Below are 17868 nucleotides of genomic sequence, written 5' to 3'. Positions count from 1 at the left end.
GTTGGAAAATGGCTGGATTTATGGCATGTTGTTAGCATGTCGTTTGAGCACTCCCTAGGCACTTTGTTATATCCTGTGTGAAAAGTGTATATAATTAAGTCTCCCAAACAGGTGACCCCAGAACAACATGCGGATGAGGTGCGCTGCACCCCTGCTTCCCTGCAGACATGCTCAAAAATCTGAGTATAACTTTCAGTTCCCCAGAAACTTAACCACCAGTAACCTGCTGTTGACTGGAGGCCATGAAACTTGATCAACACATATTTTGTATGTTATATGTATTATGTACTGTATTCTGACAATAAAGTAAGCTAGAGAAAAGCAAATTTTATTAAGAAAATCATGAGGAAGAAAAAATGCATTTACTGTTTATTAAATGGAAGTGGATCATCATAAAGGTCCTTCTCCTCATCTTCACACTGGGTCCACTGAGGAAGAGGAGGGGTTGGTCTTGCTGTCTCAGGGGTGGCAGAGGTGGAAATAAATTTACATACAAGTAGATTCCCTCAGTTCAAACTCATGTTGTTCAAGGGTCAACTGTATCGAAAACGAGTATCAAAAACTAGTTAAGATACTAAATAGGTGAAGCTAGGATATATTCTGACAACACACCCAGACTAGGAGAAATCAGGAAGTAAGCTGAAAGTCTCTCATCCAACAAAGCTTCTGAAAACTGACCCTGGAAACATGAACATTGCTATGTCTTTGCTGATAGTGTATTGAATCTTATGTCAGGCCCAGTTTTAACTACTGATTTGTAGGGTTTCCTCCTCCTTCACCACTGAAAGTAAGAATGGAGGTAGAAAAGGCAAGTTTTATTGACCGAAAACTGAATAATACAAAACCATAGTAGTTGGGAGCATAGGGGTACATGCAAGTAACCTAGCAGCTTCTAAGATCATTGCCACATTGAAAAAGTCAGAATAATGATCCTCAAAGTGTTAGTTCTGGGTTATCAAGAAAAGATGTCTTTTTTTTTTTTCTCTCTGAGTTGGAGTCTCGTGTCACCCAGGCTGGAGTGCAGTGCCATGATCTCCGCTCACTGCAACCTCCACCTCCCGGATTCAAGCGGTTCTCCTACCTCAACCTCCTGAGTAGCTGGGATTATAAGCATGCACTACCACACCAAGCTAATTTTTGTATTTTTAGTAGAGACAGGTTTTCTCCATGTTGGTCAGGCTGGTCTCACACTCCTAACCTCAAGTGATCCACCCGCCTCCACCTTCCAAAGTGCTGGGATTACAGGCATGAGCCATGGTGCCCAGAGAAGAAAAGATATCTTTATGCTGTGTGTCTTTTGTTTAAAAAGTGAGAAGTCTCTAATCTGCATGAAAAAGATTTGGCCAAAACAACTTAAATTTTTTTAAATAAGGTCTTTGATAATTAAAAGGATATTTAGCAATTTGGAAATTTCAATTTACAAAATTCATCGTTTCTCCATCTAAGTTTAGACACTCATTCTCTTGTTGGACATGTGGTATTGTTCTGGTCAAAGCTTTTGGGTTGCTGGGAGCAGAATCTACTCAGCTTGTTGTGGATGAGAAGGGGTTGATGGGAAGGAAGCAGGGCACCGGGGTGCTGAAGCAAGGCTGACCTTCCTGCTGCAGCTGGGAGCCATTGTCACAGAGCTCGTGGATGGGCCCAAGCCCGTTTTCCCTTTGCCTCTCATCTTTCCTTTGGATTGTGCATTTGCTTCATATTTTCATTTCTTTCACAGACTCATATTCATTGAGAGTAGAAACCTGAATTATGGGCAGCTAGTCCTGGGACTACAGGCACGTGCTACCATGCCCAACTAAGTTTTGTATTTTTGGTAGAGTTGGAGTTGGCTTCCCTAGCTGGGGAGGGTTTCTGAGAAAAACAGCACGGTTATCCACAGCCGGTCCAGTATAGATAAAGGCACTCGCATTAGTGGCAGGTTCCTGAGAGCTACATTTGTCAGCAAGAGTTCCATAGAGGAAAAAGGGCTAAGGCTACGATCCTGGTAGGTGGAGGCAAGCAGGGACTGAGGACCTTCATGACAGGTGGATGGAAGAGAGAGAAGGCCCCATGATGGGAACAAGGACACATGGCCAGGAGGAATGAAGGGGAGGTTAGGAAGAGACCTCTCTTCTACCTCTTCTCTCCTCACTGTTTCTAAAAACTTAATAGCTTTGATTTGACAGATGAATAAATAAGGGTGTAAATGATATTATTTTAAATGAAAAGTAAAGACATGCTGGTAATTATGTAAAATAAAGATAAGTCAAAAATGACTTATACGTTTTCATGCTGTATATTTAGCCATAGGTCTAAGGTAGGGTTTGAGAAGTTAGGCATGGGTTGTTGGGGGTCAATTTTAAAGGATTCTGTTTAGTTTATTTAGATGAGCTTAAGATGTTTGTAGGATAACTGAGTGTCTGAGTAAGCCCTGGGCTGGGAGATCAGGAGTACAGATAAGATGTGGGATACATAAGCAAACAGGAAATCCTTGAAATGAAAGTGAGCAAAGTTCGAGAAGAGAATCAGAAAAAGGAAAAAATCGTCAACAGCTTTATCCTTAGAAAAAAATAAGATGAAGCAAAGGATATTGAAGGAAGTTGCCCTGAAGAGTGGGGTTTCTCATTCCTCTTCTCTCTGCCGTATGGAAATCCCAGAATGGCTTGGCAGAGAGTACCCATCCCATTACAAAGTATTGCATCACCTTGAGCAAGATTGGCTTTTGTCTTCACATCTCTAACATGAGGAGTTTGGTCTACAAAGTGCTGTGAACATTTCTGTTGCCTGCAGAACCCTTTCTTCAGAGGCGATCTCTATGTGAAGGTCCCAAAGAATGTCAGGCCCTGTGTTTGAGAGGGGAAAGGCAGCGAAGCGGGGAGATGAGGTGTCTGGGGTTGGGTGTGCTTGGCCTCCTCTTCATCCTCTGTCTCCTTCTTTAAGATTCTTCAGGGCAGAGTCTCAGAATCTTCATAAGACAAGGTTTGAGGCTGGGCGCTGTGACTCATGCCTGTATTCCCAGCACTTTGGGAGGCCGAGGTGAGCCGATTGCTTGAGCCTCAAGAGTTTGAGACCAGCCTGGGAAACATGGCAAAACCTCATCTCTACAAAACAAATTAAAAATTAGCCAGGCATGGTGGTGCAGCAGAGGTCCCAGCTACTTGGGAGGCTGAGGCAGGAGGATCGCTTGAGCCCAGGGAGGTTGAGACTGTAGTGAGCCTTGATTGTGCCACTACACTCCAGCCTGGGCAACAGAGAGAGAGCTTTTCTCAAACAGACAAGCAAACAAAAAGCATAAAGCTTGAATGTTATTAACCCTGGGGATCCTTCACACCCATTTAAACTCTATAATCCTACAATAATAATGCAAAGAACACCTCACCCATGTGAGCTACTCTAGAATTTAGAGGATCGCTTCATAATCACCATCTCGTTGATCCTCGTGATCGTTGGCCCTGTGAAGTAGTCCAGGCAAATGTCATCAGCTCCATTTTATAGGTCAGGAATTTGTGTGTCAGTATAGGTTGGGTGAGTTGCCCTGTATTGTTGAGTCCTGTTGCTACTGAGCCCCCGAGGAGGACAAGGACCTCATGTCTTATCCCTGCCTCGTTTTATCTTTCATGCCTTTTGTGAGCCTTTGCCATGTTGATGGCCTGTTCTGATGAGATGTACCGCAATACTGGACTTCTAGAGCTTCTGTTTGGTTCTCATTTTGGTCTAAGGTGAGTGATCCAGGATGCCTAGGCTGTCCCGGCTCCTCACATGGCTTCCTCTCCTCCCAGACCACAGTGTCATGGATGCTGTCATCCTTTTCAGCCCAGCAGCTGTCTCCAGGCTCCACCCAACAGCCTGTACTCTGGACCAGTCTGTGCCCCGCCATGTGGCACCACATTGTACCAGGAGTGCGTACATCAGTTCTCTCAACACCATTTCATAGACTCTGCTCTTTGGGACAGACTGCTTGGATTTACGTTCTACTTCTCACATCTCAAGATGGTGGTTTCCCCATCTTACCTTTGCACACTCCACCTACCATCAACCATGGGTACCTGAGAGTCCACCCTCTCTTTGCACTTCTGGCTTCCAGTTCTCTGCAGGAGTATCAAAGGCCAATTCTTTTTTTTTTCCTTGAGACAGAGTCTCGCTCTATCGCCCAGGCTGGAGTGCAGTGGAGTCATCTTTGCTCACTGCAACCTCTGCCTCCCAAGCTCAAGCAATTCTCTGCCTCATTCTCCCAAGTAGCTGGTATTACAGGTGCCCACCACCATGCCCAGCTAAGTTTTTTGTATTTTTAGTAGAGACAGGAGTTCACCGTCTTGGCCAGGCTGGTCTTGAACTCCTGACCTTGTGATCCACCTGCCTCAGCCTCCCAAAGTGCTGGGATTACAGGCATGAGCCACCGCGCCTGACTCAAAGGCCAATTCTTATCAAAAGTATTAGCTTTCAGAACCATCAGTGAAGCTATAAGTGTGGATACCTATAAAGAAGTTTATAATATTGAAGAGTTCACTAAACACATCTACTTTTACCTTCAAGGTCAGAGGTAGCATGGCCTGATGGGGTCTTTTTTGCTGATACCTAAGACCGTTTTTGTGGTATAGAATGGGCTCAGCAGGAAGGAATGAGCGGCACACTCTACGTCATGGGTGAACCTCAGAACCTTGAGGTACGGGAAGGAAGCCAGACGCAAGAGATCACATATTGTGTGATTCCTTTTCCATGAAAGATACTGAAAAAGCAAAGGGCAGAGAGTAGTTGCTTGAGGCTGGAGTGGGCATAGAGAGGCACTGCGAGTGGCATGAGCGAGCTTATTGGGGGCATAAAAATGTCTTGAAACTTATTTTTGGTGATGACTGCATCACTCAGTAAAGTTACTAAAATTCATTGAATTGGATGCCTGAAATGGGTGAGTTTTATGAGATGTAAAATATGCATCATTGCAAATATACCTCAATATTTTCATATTTAAATATACTTTTTCGTTACAAAAAAGAATGGGGCTCACGATAGACATGGGGGAACTTACAAGTTTTAACTTGTAGTTTGGTTATAAGGGAACTGAGAAGTCTTAGTTATGGGAGAGGTATTAGAATTCCGGAGGTGACTTTAACTTCAGATTAGATTCTAGAATCAGTTTGTAAAATAGAGTCGTTTATTAATTTGTATTTTGACAAAAAGTTCATTAACACCTTTCATAATATTCTATCTTGTGGAAGAAAGTTAGGAGGAACCTGACTGTGTATGTGGGATTACGACTTCAAAGGAGCTTGGTCTCTGTCTCTCTCAGAGGAAAGTTTTAATGTGCTCATAACTTATTGTAGACCCTTTTCAGACATTTTGGTTGTTTCCTGCTTCTGATTTGCCAAATACCACATTGACCATCTTTGATGCACTTATTAATGCCTTGAGATACCTCTTAGAAATTGAATTTTGGGGTCCATGGGAATTCACTCTCAATAGTTGTTTATTGTCCAGCTCCCAAAAATCTACCTGTGCCATCATGCAGGATTGGAGTGGTGTAGATTTACATTAAATATGAGTCCAAAATGTCATCTGGCTGCAGGAATTTACATGATTGTGGGCTTAGTCACGGGATCATATCTTGACCCTGAGATATGCAGATAGTACCTGGGGTATTGGTTTTTATCCTGGGTACCAGGCATTAAGAGAGGCTGGCTACCTGACTGTGTGCTGAGGCAATGGCCAAGATAGAACCCTGTGTGTTACGAGAGATAATGGAGGTACACGAGGGATAGGTGCCTGTGAGAAGTCTGGAAAACCTGTGATTAACTTTCTTCAAGTAGTTGAAGAGCTGCCCTGTCAAGAGAAATTCCATTCACTTTGTATGATTGTAAGGGCAGAATCAGCAGCAATGGTTGGAAGTACCTGGAAGGCAAGCTTTGGTTTAATGTAAGCAAGCCTTGTCTAACAGAACAGTCCGAAAATAGATTGGTACTCAGGAAACAGTGACTCCTCTTCCCTCGACATCCCTGGAGATGCTCCAGCAGGGACCATGTGTCATTTGGATGAAGAGGTGTGGCATGTGCATGCAGGGAATTTATCATAAGTGTTTGATTTGGAGACCTCTGGGGAAATGACTATGAGGCTATGAACTTGACATCTCAGCTCTAATTATGACAGTCTACTGCGAAGCCAGATGAAAATATTCTGGCCAGGTGCTGTGGCTCACGCCTGTCATCCCAGCACTTTGGGAGGCTGAGGCAGGCGGATCACCTGAGGTCAGGAGCTTGAGACCAGCCTGGCCAACATGGTGAAACCCTGTCTCTATTAAAAATACAGAAATTAGCTGGGCATGGTGACATGTGCCTGTAATCCCAGCTGCTCTGGAGGCTGAGGCAGAAAAATCGCTTGAACCTGGGAGGCGGAGGTTTCAGTGAGCTGAGATCTCCTCCAGCCTGGGCAACGGAGTGAGACTCCGTCTCAAAAAAAAGTTTAAAACAGGAAAATATTCTTTTTGCAAACACCAGTCTTTAAATTGTTTCTTAGAACGAGAAAGTAACTCTTGAACCTTCTAATCTTATACTTTCTACACTCAGATCATTGTTGATAAGAGTTTCTATTTCAGCTGATGTTTGACATTCAGTTCAGTTATTGGCGTAGCTGTGTGAGGAAGTGGGCTTTCTCAGTTGTTTTTGTTTTCCTTGTATCATATGCTGTTTTCCAACCATGGGTCTCTCAGATTTTAACATTCTCCCAAATGGTCAAGATAAAGAGTTGGTTTTCACATACTCTTCATTTATGTAGCCTTTTTATCTTTTTTTCTTTCTTCTTTTCTTTTTTGTAGAGATGAGGTCTCGCTATGTTGCTCAGGCTGGTCTTGAACTCCTGGGCTCAAGCAGTCCTCCCACCTCTGCCTTCAGAAGTGCTGGGATTATAGATATGAGCCCCATCCCTGGCCTCTTTTTTTTTTTAAATTTGAATATTGCTTTCAACTTTTTAAAAGCTGAACTGTACTTGCAATGTTTCTGAATATTGCCTATGTTATAACATTGTTAACTTTTCCATTTAAGAAATAATTCATGTTTTAATTATGTCTTTAATTTTTTAGCTTATATTTTCCTTGTTCTGGTATTGATACGTTGAGATGAGAAAAAATAACAAGAAAGATGACAAAATCCATAGGAATCTGTAAGAAAAATACTCGTCTAACTTTAATGTTTCTTAAGTACAGCTGATAAAATAATAGCCTGACCTCTCACCCTGCATAGAGTGATCTGGCAAACAGCAGAAGGGTCCCCGGGAGCTGGTTGGAAATGCAGTCTCCAGCTCCTCCCCAGGGCCACTGCATCAGGACCTGCATTTGAAAAGTTGAGCTTCCTCCCCGGTGGCATGCTGCAGAACCTATGGGTCATAGTCATTGTCGCACCTTTTTGGTTTTGGTTTTTTAGCAGCCATGAAAAAGTACCTGGCATTGTGCCTGGGTTTTTTGTTTTGTTTTGTTTTGTTTTTTTCTACAGGCATGAGCCCATTTAATCCCTAGAACAACCCTCTAAAGGAGGTGTTATTAGAGGCTCAGAAAAGTTGTCACTGGGCTTGCCAAAGGTGTCACTGAATGATGCTTTCTGGAGTCTGCGTGTCCGAAGCCTGAGACAGGAAAATCGAGGTGCAGCTCCTACTTGCACACCCTGTGCTTCCCTTGGCCAGCTGGATGCCTTGGGAGAACTGCAGAGGCTGCATTAGCCCCAGCAGCGGGAGGCAGCTCCGTCCCCAGCCTCTGACCATTCATGGTCCACTTGCGGCCTGGTATAAAGCCACCAGGACGAAGTCAGTCCTGACAAACCCTAGGAGGCCGCACATCTTATCTGTAAGCAGGGCTTCTGGAAGCATTGATTAGAAAAGAAGTTCAGAGGCCCAGACACACAACTTCTCAGGGGTCACCTACATCCACGTAGGCTATGTGTGTATAGCTTCCTTTTCTTTTTTGAAGGAAATCATTTGAAAGAATAGATATTTATTAGAAACCAGGTTTGATCTGTTTCTGACGCTTTTATGACATACTGTTTTCTTGGATTCTACTTGACAGGGGAAGTAAAGTCGATGCTGAGCAGTGGTCTTCAATCATTAAATAATATTTCTGTTTTCCTGCATAATTTCCTCTTGTGTTCTTAGATAAGAATAAACCTGTTCTTGTCATACTGTTTGCACATCTGAAAATGACAACCTGTTTGCCAGTAGTAAACTCACAGCTTGGAAAATGATGGGATCCCAAGTTACCCCAAAAATGTGAGGTACAATCAACCCAGGCTGGGAAAAAAAAAATACAGAGGTTATCATTATATTTATATAAAAACATGCCACTTAGCAAAAGAAATGCTGGTAAAGCAAAATTAGTGAAATAATTAGGATCAGTTTATGTACATTCATCTACCTACTTTGCACTTGGATTGGAGTCCTAGATTGGATCTTAAAAGGAGGGAACATTCTAGAACCCACCATCCCCTCCTGTTACTGTCACAAGATTTTTTTTCCTTAATTCTTTTAAAGTCAGGGCCACATTTCAACTCCCTGCCCGCTGCCATTTGAGGATATTTTTGTTTCTCTTTAGGTATCATCCTATTTTATTTTTCTTTACTACTGACATCGGTTTATTTCATATGAATGCATAATATATTAAATACATATGCATTTAAAATATTGTTTTGATTTGTTTGCGAATTGTTTCTCTTAAAGGGTCTATCTGGGGAAATGAGTAATTTTTCATATCCTGTTCTTGCAGGAAGAATTTTAAATCGTTTCTCCAAAGACATTGGACACTTGGATGATTTACTGCCACTGACGTTTTTAGATTTCATCCAGGTAACGTTGAGAGTAACATCAGGATCTCAAATGGAAAACGGAAGTTCCTATTTTTTCAAGCCCTTTTCATGGGGGCTGGGGATGGGACTCTTGGCCTGGCTGTGTGTAATATGTTAACTTAATAAAAGGCCATGTTTGTAAAAGAAAGGCGCGGTTATAATTCAGAGGCTAAGTTGGCGTGAGTAATACCTGGTGTGTGGGAGTGGCTATACAGTCTTGTTGGGGTTAGTTTGAAGCAGCTTCATGCTTGGTAAGTGGCTCTCTGTCTGCCTCTAGGTATCTGGCATGGATTGTGCTTTACTGTGAACACATTTCATAATATAGAAACAATCAGCTCTCACGGAAAGATAGCCTAGATTAACTAAATTATGCATTGTATTACCACAAAGGCAAATACTTAGGCACTTTTTTTTTTTTTTTTTTTTGGATAGAACCAGGTGTGGTTACTTACAAAGAAAAGATTAGTAATAATAAGGTGAAAATAATACTTTATTAACAAGGACAATAGAGGGCAGTTATTGCGGATACAAAGCCTTTACAGGCAAGGATATCTAAGCCAATGTGAGTACGGGATCAAAGTTAACTCAGAAAATGTCTTTTTTGTTTTCACACGTTGATTGCTCTAAGTCTTAAGCTGTCTTTAAAAAAGAAAAACCAACAATCCTACAGAAATACCTTCTGTAAAGCGTTTCTTTTGTTTGTGAACTTGAGGCTCTAAAGAATAATGCTAGGTCATCTCCTCTCTCATCTCCTTATTCAGTACTCTTGCTCATGTGGTTTGGTTTTATTTTATTTTTTCCTGTTGTTTAATTTTGTCTGCTTGTCAGTGGTTCAAGCTGGGGCACTTTTTTTTTCCCCAAGTGTTTATTTTGGAAATGCATCTATTAAAAGCTATACGTATTCCAAAATCTCAGCTGCTGTGGCTAACGCTTTATGAAATTTGAACCTCTTTGAGTTTTTCTAAGTGCCAGCTTACAGTAGTTCTAATCATTAGGTGAACTTAAGGCCATTAAGTAGAAATACTACAGTTGGGGTCTGCAATTTTGGCTTGATCCTGTGGTCCCCCTACCCCTGTTTTTTCTCAGTGCTCAGATGCTTTAGATCTCCTGTGGAGCCACTGTTGTAAAAGGAACCAAAATTACTTAATTTGGAAAATTAGCTTTGTAAGAAAAGTCAGTCATAGGCTTGAAATGCTTATAGGAATTCCTGTTTGTCACACAGCAAGGCAGCAAATGAGCATGTGACTGCAGACAGCATAGCCCGTGGGCGAAGGCATCCACTGTTTACTGAGGTGAAGTAAGCTGAGACTCACAGGTAGATTATTTTTACTGCAAACAAGGACCTCTGATTTTTTTTTTTTCTTTTGCAAACATTTTTAAAATGTGCCCTCCTGGGTTTAGCTATATTATTTATCCCTGAGAAGCCATCACTAGAACAGTTGCCTGGTTTTCACAGAATGCAGATGATTGTCTGTACACGTTTTGACAGGGATTGTTAATTACTTCGAGAAGATTTTGTGAAAGGTTCTGTTTCTTTGCAACTGCAAGCTAGGCAGAGGTTGAGTTTCCGAAGCTGGCTGGCCCACTATGTACTTAGCAGAGTGAGCGGTCATAATTAGAATCCCTCGTGTGCTTTGTCTCACATATGGAAGCAGAGGGATGGATGCTACTTGATGTCAATCTAAAACATTTCTTAGCAGCATGAGGAGGGAAAATTCTAGTCTCGTTGTACTTCTGTTTAACCCGAGAGACAAGGGCATTTTTGATTATCCACTCACATAACCTTGGTAAACTTAACATTGTGGAATCCTACTGGCCCCAATTAGCTGATTTCTTGAATCTATAGCAGAGGTTAAATCCTAATGTGATTGTCTCTAAGAAAGGAGTTTTATCTAAAGGATAACTCAGTTATCAATTATGATAAAGATCTATTGTCTCTTGTTTTGTTTGCAGGTGTCTTTAATAAGGCCTCCCATAATTCCTTCAGGAAGAAATATTTTCTCCTTTTAAAAATAGTATTAGCTAAATATAAAAGCTCTGGTCCCTGCCATTGTTGTTGATTCTTTGAGGGACATTTCCCAACATTCATTGTTTAAATGGTTGTCAGGAGAAATCAAGTGAAACGTGGTAAACAATGCAGTAACTGGTTCATCTTACTTTGTGTGCCAGAGCCTTTCTGCTGGGGATTTGCATTCGATGAGTGGGCTTTTGACTGAGGTATCGCCAGGATCATTTTGAAGTATTTGGGCCTGTTGCTATATTAGGAGGTGAAAATTTTTTATTAAAGCCACACACCCCAAAAAAATGCATTTAACCTGCCCTCAAATAAAGGCCAACAAAAATCGAAATGTAATTTTTTTTTTTTTTTTAAGTTGCCTAGGCCTCTGTAAGGATGAAAACAGCCCAGTGGTGTTCTGGGACTCTTAATGGAATCATGTAAACTTAAAATAAACACTATTATGGTAAGCACATAGAATGAAAACTAATTTTCCAAATCAAATACATTATATTCAATTCATTTTCCCCAATCAACCAAATGTTTAAAACCTGTTAGTTATAACAGCAATCTTCTGGAAATTAATTAGAAGCCTATTAGCTCTGCTAGCTGAGCCGAATGAAGGGGGTTGCTCGGTACATTTCTAAGTAGTCTCCTGAATTAAAGCAAAGCAAGGTCAAAATGACAGTTAGCTTTGTTCACCTCATGGCTTTGCTTGAAGTCGTTGATCTTTTCAGGGGGAAGAAGGGGGGTGTTTTGTTTTGCAAAGGAAATTTTGTCTACTTTGACTCAGTTCTGTGATAAATTTTTAAAATTTATTTCTAGTACCAGTCAGGTGAGCCATACAGGAAGCATGATCTTATCTGTGTGAATAGTAGCCTTCTCCGTTGCATGGGCATCTGAAATGGAGTTGACTTTTAGGCCTCTTGTCTACCGCATCAATTCTTCTGCAGGGTTTATTTAGCCCCTTTCAAAATTCAGGTAGTAGGAAATTTCCTGGATGACTTTGTGTTTGATGTCATTAGCAAAACATGCTTCGAACGTCAGGGCCCTGGGTTTTGATGGCTCTCGTCAGGTTCAGTGGGTGATAATCACAGTGACTAGCAGTTCCTCCTATGCCCAGAGAAACTCACAGAAAGTGGACCCTTCTTAACCCAGCAGCGAAGATTGAGTGAAACAATTGAGTTTAAAAAAACTGGAAATTTCTTTGTCAAGATGTTACCCTTGGTGTTATCTAGCTGACTGATCTACAGGGGAACTACGTATCTTCAGTACCAACTACGGATGGTATTCTTGAGCCAGAAAGAATTTTGGCAGGATGTATAGTAACAAACAGAATGAAGATTAAAATCCACAGAAAAGTGAGGTATCTTCATGAAGAGGGAGTTGAAACTTTGCACTTACCAGAAAGTTTAGACTAAGACTGCTGAGTTGTTATTCTTACTAAAGCTGAGATTTAAAATCAAATAGCTATGGAAATAAATAATGTAGTTGCATTTATCCATGTGACTTTTTTTTCTGAGATGGTCTCACTCTGTTACCCAGGCTGGAGTGCAATGGTATGATCTCAGCTCACTGCAGCCTTCGCCCCCACACCAGGTTCAAATGATTCTCATGCCTCAGCCTCCAAGTAGCTGTGATTACAGATGACTGCCATCACTCTAAGCTAATTTTGTATTTTTAGTAGAGACAGGGTTTTGCCATGTTGCTCAGGCTGGTCTCGAACTCCTAACCTCAGGTGATCCACCCACCTCGGCCTCCCAAAGTGGTGGGATTACAGGTGTGAGCCACTGCACCCGGCCTCATGTGACCTTTTTAATCCAGAGCATTCATGTTTGATTACATTTTCTGTATGATGGTGATTGTTTTATTGGTTTTATAAGTAGGAGTCTGGAACTGTGGACCATTGGGTCCGAACTGAACTGTTTCCAATTGAGTTTGCCAAAGACTGGAGGGGTAGATCTGAGAGGAGAACCCTCTGCTTGTGGCTTGATGTCTAGAATGTAGGCTCTGTAGAAGCAAGTCTGAAACCACACACAGATTTTATTACTCCCCTGATGAAATTGCTGAGCTAAGGAAATTCTGGTTTACATGTGACCAGATTTCCTGGCCAGATAGAGGCAATTGACCTAACTTTGATTTTTGGACTTCAATAAAATATTTGTATTTGCGAGTTTTCATTTGTTTTTATATAGTTAGCTGTTGGCATTCATTGCCGATGGGGAACAGTGACACCAGTAATTTAAAAGTGGGTGTCACTTGCTGTCCTGTATTAAGGGAAGAAACCCAGAGGGGTAGTGGGTAATGTGTCACTTTGGAACTCAGATTGGCTCAGGTGTGCAACAGTAGTGAATAAAGAAGGGTGAGATTTTTCATTAGGCCTTTTGAAAGGTAAGCCAGAATTAAGGGAAGTTTTTGAATATATCATAAGATATAAATATATCACTAGAAATAAATAACTTATAGAATACAAATGAACAGTCTGCAGGTTACCTCAGGGTTGCCATGGGCTAATCAGATAATTTAGCCAAGGCTGGCAGTGCATATCTGGCTTATAAAGGTTGTTCAAACATGTTTTTCTTGTTTGCTTTTTCAAAAATTGTAACAACTTTGAACATCTACAATATTTCTAAAGCCAAGTCATTTATGAACATAGAATGGCTCGTCACAGGTTAAAACTGAATATCTTGTTTTCATAAAGAATTGAAATACAAATAGCATAAAGAGCTTCATCTAGAACTCACCTTCTTTGAATAGGAATTTGGCATTCAAAACAGAATATGTTTGTGTAAATCAACAAACAAAAACAGAGGTGATAGTCAACATTCACATTTTAAAGTGCTTGATTACTTCCTTTTTTTTTTTTTTCTGTTTTTTTTCTTTTGAGACAGGGTCTTGCTCTGTCACCCAGGCTGGAGTGCAGTGGCGCAATCTCAGCTTGCTGCAGCCTCCACCTCCCAGGTTTAAGCAATTCTCATGCCTCAGCCTCCCGAGTAGCTGGGACTACAGGTGTGTACTGCCATGGCCAGCTAAGTTTTGTATTTTTAGTAGAGACGGGGTTTCACCATTTTGCCCAGGCTGGTCTCTAACTTCTGACCTCAAGTGATCCTCCCGCCTCAGCCTCCCAAAGTGCTGGGATTACAGGCGTGAGCCACCGCGCCCGGCCAGAAGTGCTTGATTACTTCCTAATATCAGCACCAATGCCAGTATCATGAATCTCTTCTTCCATTTTCTTAAAATACTAATTGGATTAGTAGGTACCCTATCTGTAATAATTGTATTAATAATATCTTACTAGCATTTTAATTAGAAATTTAATATTAATGATTTGGAATCAGTAGCTTTTAACAATTTTGATAGTACAAATTTATTTGTAGTATTTAATGGGCAGATATGGTGTTATGTGACTATATTTACAACTAGATGTATTTGGGAATATCTCAAAGTTTCTCCCAAAAGGAAAACATTTCTGTTACAAATATGTGACTTGTGAAAAGAATTTGTAATTCTTTTCAGTATATCTCTTTTTTTTTTTTTTTTTTTTTTTTTGAGACAGTCTTGCTCTATCAACCAGGCTGGAGTACAGTGGTGCAATCTTGACTCACTGTAACCTCCGCCTCCTGGGTTCAAGCAATTCTCTTGCCTCAGCTTCCCGAGTAGCTGAGATGACAGGCACCCACCACCATGCCTAGCTAATTTTTGTATATTTGGTAGAGATGAGGTTTCACCATGTTGGCCAGGCTGGTCTGGAACTCCTGATCTCAATTGATCTGCCTGTCTCGCCCTCCAAAAGTGCTGGGATTACAGGTGTGAGCCACTGCGCTTAACCAATATGTCTCATTCTTATTACATGTCTTCCTTTTTATTTTTTTCCCACCAGCTTTTTATTGAGCTCCTACTATATGCTGAGTATGCGGAGGTGGAAAAGATAGCGCCTTTATCTTCATCCACCTGAGAAGTATTTATTGAGGGTCTCGGTGTACTAGGCCCCATGCTGGGCTTGGAGATATGGGACTAAGTGAAATTGAATTCCCTTCTTCTCTGAGTTTACTCTATTGGGAGGGACAGATAGAAAGCAGTTACCATGCCATGTGATAAGACTTACAATAGAAGGGATGCTGTAGGAGAGAATGGTTAAGATCTCAGCACGAGACAAATTTCCAATCCTAGCTCTTTCACTTTAAGTTCAATTATGGCTTCCTCCAAGAGTGGCATGAAATACCTAATGCTACAGTGGGGACTCGAACCCTCTTCTCACAGTGCAGCCATATGTTAGAATAAATATCTGAATAGACTTGTTTTGCTTTGCCTCCCTTTGATTTGTGGCTGCAAAGGACATACAGAGAGCAAAATTCAAATTTTCTGATCCTTAAATCTAATCTCTCTTTACATTTTGGAGGGAAACTATGTGCATGCTAGACTGTTGGCACCCGTGTGTGTGTGTGTGTGTGTGTGTGTATGTGTGTTTGCACACCTGTGGCTCACCCTCAAATGTACCCTCCTAATTCTTCATCCTTTAAGGACCAGAGAAAGTCTCTCTTTCCCATTAGTGATGCTTTTCTTTACCACTCCATTCTGTAATAAAACAATCTTTTTTTTTTTTTTTTTTTGAGGCGGAGTCTCGCTCTGTCGCCCGGACTGGTGTGCAGTGGCCGGATCTCAGCTCACTGCAAGCTCTGCCTCCCGGGTTTATGCCATTCTCCTGCCTCAGCCTCCGGAGTAGCTGGGACTACAGGCGCCCGCCACCTCGCCCGGCTAGTTTTTGTATTTTTAGTAGAGACGGGGTTTCACCGTGTTAGCCAGGATGGTCTCGATCTCCTGACCTCATGATCCGCCCGTCTCGGCCTCCCAAAGTGCTGGGATTACAGGCTTGAGCCACCGCGCCCGGCAAAACAATCTTTAGGTCCTATGAAAAAGAAGAGATCATGTAACACCAGGCTGAGCACTGCTCTGAGCATATTTCACTTGCCCCATCTCATTTAAACCTCACTCATAGTCATTGAACCAATCGATATTCCTTGGACACCTCCTTTATGCCAAGTACTTTTCCAGGATCTAGAGCATGGAGCAGTGAAGCAGGTATCAGCTTCCAGGAACTGGCATTCTAGTGCAGGAGGTCGATAGTAAACAGACCAATAAACATAAATAATCTAAGTTAGTATAGTTCTAGTGTGTTCAGCAAAGGAAAGTGTTTGCTAATGACTGGACCAGCATGGTCAAGGAGGAGGTGACGTTGAGTTTGAAAACTAAGGACGCAGCCATGCAAAGAAGATATAGGGGCAGGTTGAGGGAGGGGCACATTGTATGGAGGAGGAACAGGTGCCAGGTCTCCAGAAGGGAACAAAGTGGCATTTCCACAGGAAGAGAGATGCCAAGCATGAGCAGGGTACCTGTAGTCCCAGTTACTTGGGAGGCTGAGGCAGGAGAATCACTTGAACCCGGGTTGCAGTGAGCCAAAATCGCACCACTGCACTGCAGCCTAGGCAACACACTGTCTCAAAATAATAGAAAATAGGTTTAACGGGCTCACAGTTCCACATGGCTGAGGAGGCCTTACATAGTGGAAGGCAAAGGAGGAGCAAAAGCATGTCTTAAATGGTGGCAGGCAAGAGAACATGTTCAAGGGAACTGCTCTTTATAAAACCATCAGATCTCATGAGACTTATTCACTGTCGTGAGAATACCATGGGAAAAACCCAACCCCTTGATTCAGTTACCTCCCACTGGGTCCTTCCCACAACATGTAGGGATTATGGGAGCCACAGTTCAAGATGAGATTTGGGTGGGGACACAGCCAAACCATATCTATCACGAAGTCTCTAATAATAGATTATTTTGTCATCTAGTGCCCACCCATCTCCCTCTAGAAAGTTATATGATGCCATTTAGTATGAACCTATGATATTTTAGATATAAACCTTTCAGAAATTATGGTACTAGCCTTTTTTTCTTATGCCCTGTGTTTTTAGAATTAAAGGTAGACAAACTTGGTTTCCTTTCCCCAAAATTCTTTTAGACATTTTGAGTGATCTGTTAGATTCCCAACTGTGGAGACTACTCATTTAAAGAACTTTCTTCCGGCCGGGCGTGGTGGCTCAAGCCTGTAATCCCAGCACTTTGGGAGGCCGAGACGGGCGGATCACGAGGTCATCAGGAGATCGAGACCATCCTGGCTAACACGGTGAAACCCCATCTCTACTAAAAAATACAAAAAACGAGCCGGGCGAGGTGGCGGGCGCCTGTAGTCCCAGCTACTCCGGAGGCTGAGGCCGGAGAATGGCGTAAACCCGGGGGGCGGAGCTTGCAGTGAGCTGAGATCCGGCTACTGCACTCCAGCCTGGGCCACAGAGCGAGATTCCGTTTCAAAAAAAAAAAGAACTTTCTTCCTGGTTTTGTGATAAACCTGGTCTCAAACCCAGGTACCAGAGAAATTGTGACTGTTTTTTAGATATAAGCATCAGGAAGCTCAGGAGAGAGAGGACACTAGATTTTCTTTTCTTTCTTTCTGTTTTTTGAGACAGGGTCTCGCTCTGTCACCCAGGCTGGAGTGCAGGGGTGTGATCTATGCTCGCTGCAACCTTCACCTCCCAGGTTCAAGCAATTCTCCCATCTCAGCCTCCTCCGCAGTAGCTGGGACAACAGGTGTGTGCTACCATGCCTGGCTAATTTTATTTTTTGGTAGGTATTTGGTAGATACGGGGTTTCACCACGTTGGCCAGGCTGGTCTCGAACTCCTGACCTCAGGTGATCCACCCACCTCAGCCTCCCAAGGTGCTGGGATTACAGGAGTGAGTCACCACGCCCAGCCTATGTCTTCACCTACAGTGTTTTGATGTACCTTTGTTCAGGTTGTGACATATATAGCTCTGTGGTAATACTGTGTAAACAAGGAAGAAGAATTAACTGTGGCAAAAGCAAATGCACATTTCTCTAGTTAGTGTTAAAAAATAACTTTACATTAAAACGTTGTAACAACTGGTGATTCTACATTGTACTAATATTATTCATTGGAAGTGCATTCTTTATATAAAGTTACATAAGTATACTAAAGAGTTAAATTTAAATACTATAAATATATAC

At 42.0% G+C, this 17868-nt stretch overlaps 1 protein-coding gene across 1 annotated transcript in view; it reads left to right on the top strand.

Annotated features, from left to right (window-relative positions):
- The window catches only part of ABCC4 (ATP binding cassette subfamily C member 4), a 285679-nt gene that overhangs the window by 184665 nt on the left and 83146 nt on the right, over positions 1-17868 (top strand). The window contains exon 19 of the mRNA XM_023218080.3: positions 8714-8793. Within this exon, the coding sequence (XP_023073848.1) occupies positions 8714-8793 (80 nt within the window). The remainder of the gene's footprint in view (positions 1-8713; positions 8794-17868) is intronic.

The sequence above is a fragment of the Piliocolobus tephrosceles genome, chromosome X (assembly GCF_002776525.5).
Source record: "Piliocolobus tephrosceles isolate RC106 chromosome X, ASM277652v3, whole genome shotgun sequence".
In the NCBI taxonomy this organism is placed as follows: Eukaryota; Metazoa; Chordata; class Mammalia; order Primates; family Cercopithecidae; genus Piliocolobus; species Piliocolobus tephrosceles.
Note: the sequence above shows the minus strand (reverse complement) of the source record. Positions and strands in the feature narration are given on the sequence as shown.